This window comes from Oncorhynchus masou, chromosome 5 (assembly GCF_036934945.1).
Source record: "Oncorhynchus masou masou isolate Uvic2021 chromosome 5, UVic_Omas_1.1, whole genome shotgun sequence".
In the NCBI taxonomy this organism is placed as follows: domain Eukaryota; kingdom Metazoa; phylum Chordata; class Actinopteri; order Salmoniformes; family Salmonidae; genus Oncorhynchus; species Oncorhynchus masou.
The window spans coordinates 50897371-50914116 of record NC_088216.1 but is presented as its reverse complement, the minus strand read 5'-3'; the positions used below and the strand labels follow the sequence as shown (position 1 = coordinate 50914116).

At 41.9% G+C, this 16746-nt stretch overlaps 1 protein-coding gene across 2 annotated transcripts; it reads right to left on the bottom strand.

The window, feature by feature from the left end:
- Positions 1-388: 388 nt before the first annotated feature.
- frs3 (fibroblast growth factor receptor substrate 3) lies at positions 389-16746 on the bottom strand. 2 transcript variants are annotated; one of them, XM_064965904.1, is made up of 7 exons: positions 16485-16746; positions 13715-13839; positions 13533-13621; positions 10701-10887; positions 10212-10373; positions 6349-6473; positions 389-6151 (listed from the first exon to the last, which is right to left on the bottom strand). In XM_064965904.1, the coding sequence occupies exons 3-7, from the start codon at positions 13596-13598 to the stop codon at positions 4757-4759; spliced, it is 1935 nt and encodes a 644-aa protein (XP_064821976.1). In that variant the 5' UTR covers positions 13599-13621; positions 13715-13839; positions 16485-16746; the 3' UTR covers positions 389-4756. The 2 variants fall into 2 exon arrangements, with proteins under 2 accessions (XP_064821976.1, XP_064821978.1); XM_064965906.1 differs by lacking the exons at positions 13715-13839; positions 16485-16746 and having other exon boundaries at positions 13533-13657.

Genomic DNA, 16746 nt, shown 5'->3' with positions numbered 1-16746 from the left:
GCTCAAACACATTAAGAAAGAAAGAAATTCCACAAATGAACTTTTAACAAGACACATCTGTTAATTGAAATTAATTCCAGGTGACTACCTCATGAAGATGGTTGAGAGAATGCCAAGAGTGTGCAAAGCTATCATAAAGGCAAAAAGTGTCTACTTTGAAGAAGATATTTTGATTTGTTCAACACTTTTTTGGGGGGGATACAATTTCAAAGTTTTGATGTCTTCACTATTACTCTACAATGTAGAAAATAGAACAAAAAGAGGAAAACCCTTGAATGAGTAGGTGTGTCCAAACTTTTTACTGGTATATATATATATATATATATATATATATATATATACACATACACATATATATATATATATATATATACATATATATACATACATACATACACACAGAGAGATACATACTTACAATAAATACAAATATACGTAGAAGAAACTCAGATTGCAAATTTTTAAATTTAGACAAAACTTCTGACCACTCACCTTTTTTCCCCCCAGCAAGGATAGAAACATTAAGCATAGTTGCCCTTCGTCTATATAGTCTCTCTTTGCTTATTACATTCATACCGCAGGTTAAACCAAGACCAGAGGGTGAGAGAGTCATTGGCATCTCTCAGGGAGAGTCCTATAGAGTTCCTAGTGAATCTCAGCCAGGTGTGTCCCTGGCCTGTCGTCAAAGTCATAGTACTAAACCACATTTGGCACTCAGTCAAATATTAGTGTACATCACAGTCATTTACTTTGGCCTACCCAACCTTTATATCAACCAATCAACACATATTATTATCACCATTAACATACAGGTTCAACAGGTTTCAATTGCTCTGGTCTTATTGGACTAGAAGAGCATTAGCTCAGCATGTGATTGAATGAAAATAATGGACCCCTGTCTGCATCATCGTCACCCACCAGTGGATATTACACATGCATTCATTGGTAAATAAATAAACAAATGGACAAACAAACAAAAACATTTTGAAATACAGTACCAAATCACTGTAACATTCCTTAGATGTTGAGCTACTTTGTTTGTACCTTGGTAATATTATGGAACTAAGTGCATTTTGGACCTAGAGTGGCATTTTGAGGGGCTGTGGAGGGAAAATGACTTATTTTCCCATCATCCCGAGCATTGTAGCAAGAAACGCCACCTTGTGGTGGTCAGGCAGTTGTGATGAAGTTAAATAAAAGAGTAAAAAACTGTTTGTTTGAATTAAATTCTGGTCAAACTTTATTTTAAGATACACATATTGGCCACTAATTTGTAGTTTATAAGTGTGTATATACGCAGCTCATAAGGCCTTTATTGTGTCTTATTAGCTATACATTAGGCCTCAATTAAGTGGTTTATTATTTAAACATAAGTCATGTGTTACCGGACAATCCTTCATTGTTAATATTTTCTCGCTTTTCAAGGAAAATCAAAATGACAACATTGATGTGACAAGATACGGTTCCCAAAAAGTCATTTCTGGACAATATTTCTGGTAACACTTTAGTATAAGGAACACATTTTAAGGTACTATTCCTGTGTACCTTTACAATTAAGTGTCACCAAATTGATAACAATGACTGACTAATGAATATACAGACTGTCAAACCATTAGAAACAGTCCGAACCACTGTATCAGTGCAAACACAGTACACAGATGTTTGCCGTATGCCTTCTGACACCTAACCTGGCCCTTTAAAAGGCTTTGACATTCGAAAGCCACACGCTGTCCAGAAAGCTTGGCAACAGTCACTTATGGCACAATTAAGTCAGGTGTTGAGTAAGCGCAAATTTGCTGTATAAGACAATCAAGAAAACAGAAACATACATTTTTTTCACGTTCTAATCTAAGCATGTATACAATAACAAAGTTATAATATTGTCAACAGGGGGCCTGAGAGAGGTCTTAGTTCCAATGCTGATTCACATAAAAACAGGGGATCAAATACAACAGACCTGTGGAACCATTAACAACGCACCTCGAACCTCACACACATTGGTCTGAATAAACCTCATCTCCAACAATACATCTCTATTAAACCATTATTGCGAAATGTAAACACCCTTTAAATGTATCACGAAAATATATGTGTGCAAACTGATATATCCCTGTTTGAAAAATGTCCACAAACAGTGAGTAGACCTACCTAGATCTTTCCATCAGATTAAATAAGCAGTTATGAGGATTACAGTTGCTAGGCCTGTGCTGCACCTTCAGCCACATTACTTCAGATTAGACAGCCAGATTGTAATGAAAACAAGGTTTGGTATGTGGATTGATCACACCAATCCAAGAGAAATAAGAAATAGAAATGAGAAATTAAAACTTATTTGAATTAAAACACATTTTCATACTGGTAGCCCTGATGCAGTGATCTTGAGTGAATACGAAAATGGTAGTTCCATTTACTAAACAATATGTTAAACAATCATGCATAGCCACTACCATCCCTCCCTCCTCTTACTGTCTGAACTTCTACCTTATAGCAGCATAAAACCACTGGAGTTGTGAAGACTAGATAGATATAACGAATCCGTTGTCTCACTCCGATATGGCTGTCAATGTATAGCCTAGCCTATGAGGTGAAATGTGTCTTTCTTGCCCTTCCTTGTCCGGTTGACCTGGATCAGCTAGACAGATTCATGAGGAGTACAAAGGGTTAACAATATATAAACCCTGACCCTGTTCAGTATGTATCAAGAGTCTCAGAGTGGGAATGTTCTTGCCTTTTTCGATCATAATGAATACGATCACATGGACAGGGGAGACCTGATCCGAGATCAGCACTCCTACTCGTGATACATACGGCCCTAGACCTCCAAGCTCTTCCCTTTGTTTTTGACATGTAGGCTAACTCCTTGCCTCTTAGCCCTCAGGTTTTCTATTACACATCCTAATGGCACATTGATTTGATTCATTACGTTCATACAGGTAACAGTAAAGATTTGGCACTTTAATATATTAATACAGTCTTTCTTCTTCAGAACGTAAGGTTATTAATTACAGGCATAACAATGGTATTACAATGGTGTCCCAGACAGTGTGACGATGACTGGTGATACTTTGGTCTCCAAATCACCAACTGGCTAGATTACGAAAAACTGTTTGTCACATTTTTATGCAAAACAATAACCATATAGACATCTCAATGAATAAATAAATAAATAAATATCCTCAGCCAAACGCTCAATGATATAAGACTTTCCATAAACAGTTAACATTAAACATACTGATATATTTCCCTTTAAAACAGACCCTCAGTTGACAACCCTCAGTTATCAATCTGATACTTACTAAAATAGTCAACCGGTCATTTTTATATGAGGTTATTATTAATATCTTTTAGCCATTATCACAGGTTATCAACTTCTTCTCTAAAAAAAATGTAAGTTGCTATAGGTCTCTATAATGTTAAAAAAAAACTACATCCATACAATATTTGGGTCTGTGTGATGACATCACCATCTCGAAGGAGTTTGTCAGATCACAACCTTTCTGTTGCTCCAGATGAGGGATTCGGAACTGTGGGGACTTCAAAGGTAAAAAGTGCAAAGGTAACCATAGTTTAGGAATTAGATATGGATTCCTATTCAAGTGGAATGATATGCAGTCAGAGATTAATTCAATCGTCTCAATAGTTATGTAGTGCGTGTGTGTGTGTGTGTGTGTGTGTGTGTGTGTGCGCACGCGCGCAGATGTTGGAAATCTATCAACACACTGACTGTTTCATGCTATCAAGGTTACTATTATTTCCATTTTAGATTCAATTTCAACATGAAAAATGTATGATATTTAATATTGGATTAAGAGAGAAAATCTATTCCAACATTTTTTTCTGCTTTGGGGTCTTTTTTTGGGGGGACTAAAAATATAATACTGGATATGATGTAAGATTACAATTCCAAAGGATAATGTGCAAACTGTACTGATCTGTACTAATTCCTGAGGGCAGATAGTTAAAAATAAATATCATCAACTGTCCTTTCTATCAGTCACGGGGTCAAAAAGTGCTTGTGAGGTGAAGAATGCACATTATTATAATTCAATTGAGGGAATAACAAACTGTTTTCATGTCAGAAAATGTTCAGTCAATTTTACAATGTAGACCAGTAAACCTGAACTCAATAGGAGCCCATTTTCGTAAACGGGGATGTAAAATAAATAAAACAACACTGAATGATAACGGAATGAGGAACCTAGCTACTTTATGATGGGCAATACTCTTACATCTAAAAATCAACCATCACTGGTCAAACACAAAGTTGGAGACCTGACTCGTCCATTCCTGCTCCCACCCTGAACCAAACCCGGGGCCTTGGCACTCAACGCAACCACCACAAAGCTTTAAAAAAAAAGAACATTGCCAAAAGGTATAACCAAAAACAACAGTAGCTTAAGGGTTTAACCATAAACCCCGCCAACCACGACCAAGGTTTCTGCTGCTAACTCAGATAGCATCTCACCACAGTCAGAAGGTGACCCACAATAATATGGCAACTTCAAACCAATCTTGCTCCATAAAGTGGAATATGCACAGATAAGTTTTAGTTCGTTTTCTAATTAGGTACCTGTATATGATCCAGCTGGCCAGGACAGGACAGAACAGGCGGCTGGATGAGAGTGAGGGGTCCAGTGTGCTGCTGAGTTGCCTATACCTGTCTGTCCAGCCAAGCGCTCCAACCAAACCTGTTTCTCTCTCTCTCTCTCTACTCCCTCCCTTCATCTTTCTCCATCTCTCCTCCTCCTCACTGCATCTACAGAGGCAGGTCTGTGCTGTTGTGGCGAGTCTTTCTCGATGTCCCATCGTCCCGGGGGAGGGCTTTCTGCAGGTTGGACATGGCTGCTGTCTTCTTCAGGTCAATCACAGCGTAGAACTCACTGCGCCGTGGGGCCTGCTGGGGGCCACATTTGAGGGGTGGTAGGCGCTGGTGCTGTGGCTGGGGCTGAGACTGGGCTCCCCCTCCTCCACCCCCCCCGAGGGTCTGGCACGGCGGCTCCGCATCGAGGTCCACCTGGATATAGTTAAGCTGCCTCGACGGGGGCATGTGACCATGCTCGCAGCCCTCCCCCCGACCAAACCCTCCTCCAGGCCGCCTACGGAAATCAAAGCTGAATATTCGGCCGCCCCGGTCCGGCTGGCGGTGGCAGGGCTGGAGGTGCTGGGGTTGAGGGGGGCAGGCATGTCGCAGCCGGCTGGGCTGGACCTGAACCTGGACCTGCTCTGTGTTGACATAGTTCTGCAGGGCGTCACGGTGGATCACCCCCCTCCCAAGCCCTTCCTGGTGGTACCCGTTGGGCGTCCCCGGACCCTCCGAAAACTCGTACTCTTCAAAGTCCTCCTCCTCTTCCTCGTACTCCTCCTCATCCTGCTCCTCGTCATCCTCGTCCTGCTCCTCGTCTCTCTGCAGGGCACGGTACTCCCACACCGGGGGCAGTGACGGCAGGTTCTCGTAGTTGAGCAGAGCTGTCCGCCGGTGACTACCGCCCATCCCCGCGCCCCGCTCACAGGGGTACCCCTGGTGGGGCAGAGAAGATGGGCCATGGGGCTGCGGGTTGAGGGGATGTGATTGTGGGTGAGAGTGACTGTCTCCGGTGGTACTGCTGCTGCTGCTGGAGCCCACAGACTGGGACATGCTGCTGGGGCTAAGTCTCAGCCTGCGGCCCCCCCTCAGGCCGTTGATATTCTCGTAGGTGAGCTGGCAGCCCTCCTGGTGTTCGTGGCCAGGGTGCCGGTGCATCACGTGGTGGTAGTGAGGGTGGTGATAGGAGTGGGAGTTGTACACGTGCAGAGGAGGCTCGTCCCCCTCTGTCTCTGAACCTGTGGCGCCCTCTACAGGCCGCATGGCGTGTGGATTGTGGCCCCCGTGCCTCTCTCTCTCTCTCTCCAGCAGGTGGCGCTGTGCAGGGGTGGGTCCCAGCATGAATTTGACCTCCTGAGAGGAAGGCTGAAGGAATACCTGGGGTTCCTTGCGTTGTTCCTCGAGGGGACAACAGTGCATGCTGGTCTGCCCACCTCCAGGGACCACGACAGGCATGGCTCCCCGGGTTGACTCGGGGAAGGAAGTGGGCCGCACCTCGGGTAGGGAGTGTACACAGTGTCGACTGGAGAGTTCCCCATCCACAGTAACGGTATTCACATAGGTGTGAGCCTGCAGAAGGAGAGGGAGAAGGAGACAGAGAGAGCGAGAGAGAGAGAAAAGAGAGATTAGCAAGGACTCAGAGATCACCCTTCCCTAGGATATTACCGACACATTGCGAGGTAAAGAGTCAGCAGTGGTTACAGTGCGGCTTGGTTCGGCACTATAATCAGAAAATCATTCTATAGATGGTTAGGGGTCAGTCTTACCTGGTCCTCCAGGCCCATGTGGCTGTGGCCGTGGGGGTCGTCAGTTAGAGAGGGCTGGGAGGATTCAGCTCTCATGGGATACCCTGGGTACCCGTTGGGAAAACCCTGGACAGGGAATGCTGGAGCTGAAGACAAAACAATACACAGTGTTGAATGGGAGTCTGGGTGAATGAGGTTAGATGTTTTTATGTCTAATGGTATGTGTGTGTTTCAGGGTCACCGTTAATCGGTAATAGCTGGCTTTTGGCGGGGGAAAAAGTATGAAAAGCAGCTAAATAAAATTGCCGCCGGCCAATTGTTCGGGAGAAGAAGAAAAATCTCATTGCAAAATAAGACTTTTAAGCCTATTCATTGACGGAAATACCAGGCTATGTAAATTCATTTGACTGGTTATGCTTATCGGTCTATATGTTAATTTGCATAATTTTGTGGAATTAAATTGGTGCATACGTGTTTTCGTTAGTTCTTAAGTATCTTATTTATCAAATGCACACAGCATGTAGATATAGAGCCTAGTTTCAGTGGAAAATCTGTCAGACAGTAGGAGAGCTTCTGCTACAGCTCCTCAAACAGATTGTTTGTTGCTGCTGTAGTGAAACGTGCTTTAATAAGCCCAATCATTGCGCAACAATTCTAAATACAATCGCATGTTAATAAACAGTTTTAATGGACACGATTAAAAATAGCTACTATTTTTATTTCTCAACTGGTAGCCTAATTGAAGTGCGCTTCCCATTTGCCAATTAAGTGCATCTACAGTGGGGCAAAACAGTAGTTAGTCAGCCACCAATTGTGCAAGTTCTCCCACTTAAAAAGATGAGAGAGGCGTGTAATTTTCATCATAGGTACACTTCAACTATGACAGACAAAATAAGGAAAACAAATCCAGAAAATCACATTGTAGGATTTTTAATGAATTTATTTGCAGATTGTGGTGGCAAATAAGTATTTGGTCAATAAAAAAAGTGTATCTCAATACTTTGTTATATGCCCTTTATTGGCAATGACAGGTCAAATGTTTTCTGTAAGTCTTCACAAGGTTTTCACACACTGTTGCTGGTATTTTGGCCCATTCCTCCATGCAGATCTCCTCTAGAGCAGTGATGTTTTGGGGCTGGTGCTGGGCAACACAGACTTTCAGCTCTATGGGGTTGAGATCTGGAGACTGGCTAGGCCACTCCAGGACCTTGAAATGATTCTTACGAAGCAACTCCTTCCTTGCCCGGGAGGTGTGCTTGGGATCATTGTCATGCTGAAAGACCCAGCCACGTTGCATCTTCAATTCCCTTGCTGATGGAAGGAGGTTTTCACTCAAAATCTCACGATACATGGCCCCATTCAGTCGTCCTGGTCCCTTTGCAGAAAAACAGCCCCAAAGCATGATGTTTCCACCCCCATGCTTCACAGTAGGTATGGTGTTCTTTGGATGTAACTCAGCATTCTTTGTCCTCCAAACACGACGAGTTGAGTTTTTACCAAACAGTTATATTTTGGTTTCATCTGACCATATGACATTCTCCCAATCTTCTTCTGGCTCATCCAAATGCTCTCTAGCAAACTGGACATGTACTGGCTGGACATGTACTGGCTTAAGGAGGGGGACACGTCTGGCACTGCAGGATTTGAGTCCCTGGCGGCGTAGTGTGTTACTGATGGTAGGCTTTGTTACTTTGGTCCCAGCTCTCTGCAGGTCATTCACTAGGTCCCCCATTGTGGTTCTGGGATTTTTGCTCACTGTTCTTGTGATCATTTTGACCCCACGGGGTGAGATCTCTTGCGTGGAGCCCCAGATCGAGGGAGATTATCAGTGATCTTGTATGTCTTCCATTTCCTAATAAATGCTCCCACAGTTGATTTCTTCAAACCAAGATGCTTACCTATTGCAGATTCAGTCTTCCCAGCCTGGTGCAGGTCTACAATTTTGTTTCTGGTGTCCTTTGACAGCTCTTTGGTCTTGGCCATAGTGGAGTTTGGAGTGTGACTGTTTGAGGTTGTGGACAGGTGTCTTTTATACTGATAACAAGTTCAAACAGGTGCCATTAATACAGGTAACGAGTGGAGGACAGAGGAGCCTCTTAAAGAAGAAGTTACAAGTTTGTGAGAGCCAGAAATCTTGCTTGTTTGTAGGTGACCAAATACTTATTTTCCACCATAATTTGCAAATAAATTCATTAAAAATCCTACAATGTGATTTTCTGGATTTTTTTTCCTCATTTTGTCTGTCATAGTTGAAGTGTACCTATGATGAAAATTATAGGCCTCTATCATCTTTTTAAGTAGGAGAACTTGCACAATTGGTGGCTAACTAAATACTTTTTTGCCCCACTGTATATGCAACGTTACGCAGGCTTCAGTGCGTCACACACCCCTTTGCAACAAGCTGGAGGCAGTAAGCATTTTGAAACCATACACTTATTTGTTTGAAACCCGAATGTTTTACGTCATATTATGAGGCATGTCTTACCTTGCTTCAAAGTAGCCTAGCCAAAATCTGACGATTTCGTGGAGGCAATTATTTCATAAAAAGACTTCCACATTACAACCAGTAACATATTTCTCTCATGTTCTATTGGTTTTCAAATCAACTTTCATTAATTGTCCAGTAGCCAAAGGCACAATCCTAGTCATATTAGCAACCCATGTTATTTGTTAAATCTTTAGATCTCCCCTCTATCTAAATTTAAATGTTCAGTTTCGCATTCTAAGTTTCACATGAAATCGCTCGCATGTGCGGCACAGTGTTTTCCTGCAAATGTCTTTCTTTGGCATTATGTGACAAACATTCGCGTGTAGCCTACTGCCATGTGCGCATTGCTGCGCTTATAATGTGAAGAAATTATAGTTTAGCAACACTTTAAGCTAAACTTTCTGGTCTGTTGCATCAGCCTCAATTATTTTTTACATTTATTTTTATGTAGCCTGGTTGTATAAATTTGGGATCTATTGTCCCACAACTGTCCCAGAGTCTGTTTGGAATAGGCTATTTCTTTCTTGCACAGAACGACAAGCTGACAAATAGAAGAGGTAAACTTTTCTACCAAGGAGGATAGTAGATTGACATAGGCTAGTGATTTTGCTGTTCGTTACTTGTCTTGTTGGATGAGGAAATGTGGACAGTTATTCTAACATCTTCAAAGTGCGCATCAGAATTAGGTGGGAAGGACACACGCCATTGCATCCTCGAATTGCATGTTCTGTTAAGATGAACGACCATAATCTAAATGTGATTTCAGTAATTCTAAGCACCTAATCAGGTTATGCAGCCAATTTCGCAAATGTCTGGTCAATTAAAATGCTACCGGTCAATTGTCCGGGGCCACATTTTCCTAAAGGAAACCCTGGAATATGTCCATGTTTGTGGTGTATTGCACAGACTGATTTGTAATGTAACCTTTGTTTTACCCACAAGTCATTGTACTTTCTACCCTTCCACCTCCCTGTCTGCTCTATCCACCTCCCTCCCTGCCTCTGAACAGGTTGGAGCATGGAAACTGGGTTTGACGAAATAATTTACTGTAAGACATTTCGACACCAGATCCCTGATCTCCGGAATTATTAAGGAGTTTCCCCCCCAAACTATTTTCAAAACATCAAACACATATTCTCAGCTTTAGCGTCACATCTGTCCTGCATTGCAGGGAAATTGCTACACAAACACCTTCACAGCATTCAACAAAAGCAAAGAAGCAATCATGTACTGTATTGATGACGCGCACATGTGTGTACTGGATGTTTGTGTGTGTGTGTGTGTGTGTGTGTGTGTGTGTGTGTGTGTGTGTGTGTGTGTGTGTGTGTGTGTGTGTGTGTGTGTGTGTGTGTGTGTGTGTGTGTGTGTGTGTGTTTATATTTGTGTTTGTGCTTACTGTTGGGTGTCTGTGGGGTGCGAGGCATGTCTATCTCTCGTGCGTGTCCGCTGCCGGTCATGATCATAGGCTCCTCCACCACATTGATACTGTTGCACTGCATCAGCTCCTGGAGGAGGTTAAAGATCTCCTCCGCACGAGAACATTTAAACGCAAAGATTCCTGCACGACCACAGAGAAAAAAACACACATACATGTTTACGTTATCTTAAATGAATCTAAAACTGTTCCTGACCAAAAAAGAAAACCCAGAAGCAAATGTAGAAGTTATCTGAAACAATTCACTCATTGACAACAACCAACTTTAGGCTTCTAATATAACAGAAGCTATCTAATCAGTTAAGTACAATTCTCCCATTACAATTGTGGTTCATTTTCATACAAAAGTAGAACAAGTAGAGCACTGCATATACACACGTACTTACACACATTTCATAGGACAACATTTTGTCTATGTAGTGTTAGCTAGGCCAGGTGGTTCAGACTCACCCTGTCCAGTCTGGCAGCGCCGGCCACTCTCGAATGAGAAGAGGTTGGAGTCGTAGCCGTAGCGCCGCAGACACAGGTAGGGCCACCGGATGGCATCCCTCTTGCGCGTGTGCAGGATGAGCTCGGTCTCGGTGAGCTCCATGGTCCCAGAGCCCAACTCATTCCCCTCGTCATCCACATTGGTTACCTGGAAAATACCAAAAAGTACAATCAAGTTATCCCAATCAGGTTTGTGGTCCCACTTTACAACGTATAAAGGCTTTATTTAGTATACATATAGTCTTTGTAAGCACGACATAGATGCAGAGCATAAATATGTGGCTAATTTGTATTTGGAGGTACATTGTCTATAATGCAGACATGAACTGTATGTATACAAAAGGTTAACAGAGCACAGTACAGATATTAGGCATCGTTAGATAGCTGGACAGCTGACTATCCATTGCTCTATGTGAGCCATAATAGCCTGGGTACAGGATAAAAAAACAGGAAAGAACAGTTCCTCATAACAATAATATACCATGGACGACGCTCTTAGAAAAAAAGCTGCTATCTAGAAACTAAAAGGTTATTTGGCTGTCCCCATAGGAGAACCCTTTGAAGAACCCTTGTTGGTTCCAGGTCAATCGATTAATGGCCGATTAATTAGGGCCGATTTCAAGTTTTCATAACAATCAGATATCGGTCTTTTGGGGCGCCGATTTTGCAGATTTTTTATTTTTAATACCTTTATTTAACTAGGCAGGTCAGTTAAGAACACATTCTTATTTTCAATGACGGCCTAGGAACGGTGGGTTAACTGCCTTGTTCAGGGGCAGAACGAAAGATTTTCACCTTGTCAGCTCGGGGGACCCAATCTTGCAACCTTACAGTTAACTAGTCCAATGCTCTAACCACCTGCCTCTCATTACACTCCACGAGTGTCACGACTCCGACCGAAGGTGGCTCCCCTTCACTTTCGGGTGGCGCTCGGCGGTCGTCGTCGCCGACATACTAGTTGCCACTGATTCTTTCCTCCCCCTCCTTATGTGTTTATTGAGTACACCTGTTTTGTGTTGGTATAATTAGGGAGGCTTTATTAGTCAGCCGGCCCGCCTGGTTCTTTGTGCGGGATTAATTATTGTGACCTTCTGTTTGTTAGTAGAGGAATGTGTTTGTTCCTGGTCGTGTATTTTTGGTTGTGAGCACACTGTGTTGCGTTTTGGTGCATTAAAAAGCACAGCATCTGACTCCACACCCACGACAACCGGAGCGTTACAACGAGGAGACTGCCTGTTATGCGAATGCAGTAGAAGCCAAGGTAAGTTGCTAGCCAGTATTAAACTTATCTTATAAAAACCATAAACACCAATGCCTTTTTTTAAATCAATACACAGAAGTATATATTTTTTAATCTGCATATTTAGCTAAAAGAAATCCAGGTTAGCAGGCAATATTAACCAGGTGAAATTGTGTCATTTCTCTTGCGTTCATTGCACGCAGAGTCAGGGTATATGCAACAGTTTGGGCAGCCTGGCTCATTGCGAACTAATTTGACAGAATTTTATGTATTTATGACAACATTGAAGGTTGTGCAATGTAACAAGAATATTTAGACTTAGGGATGCCACCCATTAGATAAAATACCGAACGGTTCCGTATTTCACTGAAAATATACGTTTTGTTTTCGAAATTATAGTTTCCGGATTCGACCATATTAATGACCAAAGGCTCGTAATTCTGTGTTATTATGTTATAATTAAGTCTATGATTTGATAGAGCAGTCTGACTGAGCGATGGTAGGCAGCAGCAGGCTCGAAAGCATTCATTCAAACAACACTTTTGTGCATTTTGCCAGCAGCTCTTCGCAAGCACAGCGCTGTTTATGACTTCAAGCCTATCAGCCTAATGGCTGGTGTAACCGATGTGAAATGGCTAGCTAGTTAGTTGGTGTGCGCTAATAGCGTTCCAAACATCACTCGCTCTGAGACTTGGAGTAGTTATTCCTTCTGCAAGGGCCGCGGCTTTTGTGGAGCGATGGGTAACGCTGCTTCGAGTGTGGCTGTTGTCGATGTGTTCCTGGTTCGAGCCCAGGTAGGGGCGAGGAGAGGGACGGAAGCTATACTGTTACACTGGCAATACTAAAGTGCCTATAAGAACATCCAATAGTCAAAGGTATATGAAATACAAATGGTATAGAGGGAAATAGTCCTATAAATACTATATTAACTGCAACCTGAAACCTCTTACCTTGGAATATTGAAGTCTCATGTTAAAAGGAACCACCAACTTTCATATGTTCTCATGTTCTGAGCAAGGAACTCAAACGTTAGCTTTTTTACATGGCACATATTGCAATTTTACTTCTCCAACACTTTGTTTTTGCATTATTTAAACCAAATTGAACCTGTTTCTTTACTTATGAGGCTAAATGGATTTTTATTGATGTATTATATTAAGTTAAAATAAGTGTTCATTCAGTATTGTTGTAATTGTCATTATTACAAATGTGAAAAATTAAATCGTCCGATTAATTGGTATTGGCTTTTTTTGGTCCTCCAATAATCGGTATCGGTGTTGAAAAATCATAATCGGTCGACCTCTATTCCAGGTATAACTCTTTTGGTTCAAATTTGAACCGTTTCGGGTTCCATGTAGAACCCTTTCCACAGAGGGTCCTACATGGAACCAAATATGGTTCTACCTGCAACCAAAAGTGGTTTTACCTGGAAGCAAAAAATGTTCTCCTATGGGGACAGCCAAAGAACCCTTTTGGAACCCTTTTTTCTAAGAGCGTAGGTAGCCGATACACCACACACTAGGTAGCCAACAGATGAGGGTTTAGAGATGAACCTTGAATTTGGTGAGATGGTTGTCTTGGATGGGGTCTCTGTATAGACAGCTCCAACAGCTCCCCATAGCTTCAGCAGGACAGCTGAAACCTACAGTACAGAGGGAAAGATACAGTAGATAGACATTACCCCATGAACACACACACACACACACACACACACACACACACACAGTATTCCTACCCAGTCCAGGCCATCAGTGGGAGTGATCCCAGCATCAATCCCAGAGTCCTCTGCTGGGTGTCATGGTTGAGAGAGAGCTAGTAGGTTTGATGGAAATCTTCAACAGGAGCAGTATTTTCTCCCTCCTGCAAGAGAGAAGAGTAACATGGTTAAATAATGCAAAGAAGGTTTACTACTGGGCGTGTATTCATAACGTGTCTCAGAGTAGGAGTGCTCATCTCGGATCATGCACCCCTCTAATCAATAATGATCTAAAAACCTAAACTGATCCTAGATCAGAACTCCTACTCTTAGACACCTTATGAATACGTGACCAGGTTTACAATATACAGTACCAGTTAAAAGTTTGGACACACCTACTCATTCAAGTGTTTCTTTATTTTTTACTAATTTCTACATTGAAGAACAAATAGTGAAGACATCAAATCTATTTAATAACACATCTGGAATCATGTAGCAACCAAAAAAAGTGTTTCATATTTGAGATTCTTCAAAGAAGCCACTTTTTGCCTTGATAGTTTTGCACACTCTTGGCATTCTCTCAACCAGCTTCATGAGGTAGTCACCTGGAATGCATTTCAATTAACAGGTGTGCCTTGTTAAAGGTTTGTGGAATTTCTTTCCTTCTTAATGTATTTGAGCCAATCAGTTGTGTTGTGACAAGGTAGGGATGGTATACAGAAGTTAGCCGTATTTGGTAAAAGACCAAGTCCATATTATGGCAATAACCGCTCAAATAAGCAAAGAGAAATGAAAGTCCATCATTACTCTAAGACATAAAGGTCAGTCAATCCGGGAACATTTTAAGAACTTTTAAAGTTTCTACAAGTGCAGTCGCAAAAACCATCAAGCACTATGTTGAAACTGGCTCTCATGAGGACCGCCACAGGAAAGGAAGACCCAGAGTTACCTCTGCTGCAGAGGATAAGTTCATTAGAATAACTGCACTTCATATTACAGCCCAAATAAATGTTTCACAGAGTTCAAGTAACAGACACATGTCAACATCAACTGTTCAGAGGAGACTGCGTGAATCAGGCCTTCATGGTTGATTTGCTGCAAAGAAACCACTGTTAAAGTGGTTTCAAGCAATGGACATTAGACCGGTGGAAATGTGTCTTTTGGTCTGCTGAGTCCAACATTTGAGACTTTTGGTTCCAACTGTCTTTCTTTTTGTGTGACGCAGAGTAGGTGAACAGATCTCTGCATGTGTGTTTCCTACCGTAAAGCATGGAGTTAATGGTGTGGGGTGCTTTGCTGGTGACACTGTGATTTATTTAGAATTCAAGGCACCCTTAACCAGCATAGCTACCACAGCATTCTGCAGTGATATGCCATCCCATCTGGTTTACGCTTAGTGAACCAGACTGTCATTTGTTTTTCAAAAGGACAATGACCCAACACACCTCCAGGCTGTGTAAGGGCTATTTGACAAAGAAGGAGAGTGATGGAGTGCTGCATCAGATGTCCTGGCCTCCACAATGACCTGACCTCAAACCAATTGAAATGGTTTGGGATGAGTTGGACTACAGAGTGAAGGAAAAGCAGCCAACAAGTGCTCAGCATATGTGGGAACTCCTTCAAGACTGTTGGAAAAGCATTCCAGGTGAAGCTGGTTGAGAGAATGCCAAGAGTGTGCAAAGCTGTTATCAAGGCAAAATGAAGCTTCTTTGAAGAAACTCAAATATAAAATATTTAGATTTATTTCACATTTTTTTTGATTACTACATGATTCCATATGTGTCATTTCATAGTTTTGATGTCTTCATTATTATTCTACAATGTAGAAAAAGAAAAACCCTTGAATGAGTAGGTGTGTCCAAACTTTTGACTGGTACTGTATATATATATATATTTAATTACCAAAGTGAAGTTTGAGTAAAACAACAAGTCTATCACCCAAACTATGAGTATGAAGTCATCTAGGCCTAATTCATCACCTGTATACCAGAAATAAATGAGGACAAAATTATCCAAGATAAAACCAGACATTAGAAGTGTGGGTCATAAATCCAAAGCATTTAGAGTAGTCTGGTGTCACCCTTGGGACCAGAGATAAATAATAGCATGTCAGCTGGCCCAGATATTGGTATTTCCACTACTATGATGCATCATGTATTTTAATTGATGGTCATGTTGCATTTGCTACATTAACATGTTTATTAGGCCTACCATGTTATAACTTCAGAAGCTGTCAATATGTCTTACCTGCCCCTAATATGAGACAAATGCTTTGATCATTCACACACGTGATTTCTGTTAGGGCTTACATACAACATGTATACAAAATATAGACTACTGTAATCATTTGGTGTTTATTAATAACATAAGTAGCCTCTATCACGGTGCTGACAAACGCGATCCTGTGATATAGGTTCTACCCTGTATTATTAAGCGGGAGGAAAACGTAATTCCTTTTCAAAAGAGATGCTATAGCCATAATCAATATACCACTTAATATTATTGATTTCATTTCGGCATCCAGGCACTAAGAAAACACAACGCATGGGGATATCTCAAAATTAAAAAAAAAATACAATGAATCGAGACGTCGCCATACAAACGCACGATGACACCGACTGCATTCATCAATTTACAGCGCAACAGACGAACAGGTTTGATTGTAACATAACAGTTTTTTTTGTGTATAAAACACTGCACTGACATTGTTTGTCTGTGAAAATGGGAGGGGAAACATATGAGAAAGCCATATCGCAGATATAACAGGTTTACTAGCTAAAGGAAACAAATAGCAGCGGTTGCTACTCACATGTTTGGCAAGGATTGTTAGGCTGGCTATACGAATCGGGAACGATCAAGGCTGCAAATTGTTGTCAACGGCGGCTGCGAGAGTTGGTCTGCTAGGATTCAGTTTCTGATGCTATTGGATATGACACTTGCTTAATAAGAAAGGAAAATCAATTACGTGAAAATAAAGCAATAAACTGTTTTTGTTTTTTCCCCTTTACGCCCCCTACTGCAGCACGGGCCTCTCTTTGACATTTCCCGACCACCGGGTTGAGAGTTCACAA

What these genes read in the sequence shown, in the direction of transcription:
- frs3 (XM_064965904.1), bottom strand. Translation starts at nt 13,598, where the DNA reads ATGGGGAGCTGTTGGAGCTGTCTATACAGAGACCCCATCCAAGACAAC. An exon ending in GCGCTGCCAGACTGGACAGG is followed by an intron (nt 10,374 to 10,700) that starts GTGAGTCTGAAC and finishes GTGGTCGTGCAG; the next exon opens with GAATCTTTGCGTTTAAATGT. An exon ending in CACCCCACAGACACCCAACA is followed by an intron (nt 6,474 to 10,211) that starts GTAAGCACAAAC and finishes TTTTGTCTTCAG; the next exon opens with CTCCAGCATTCCCTGTCCAG.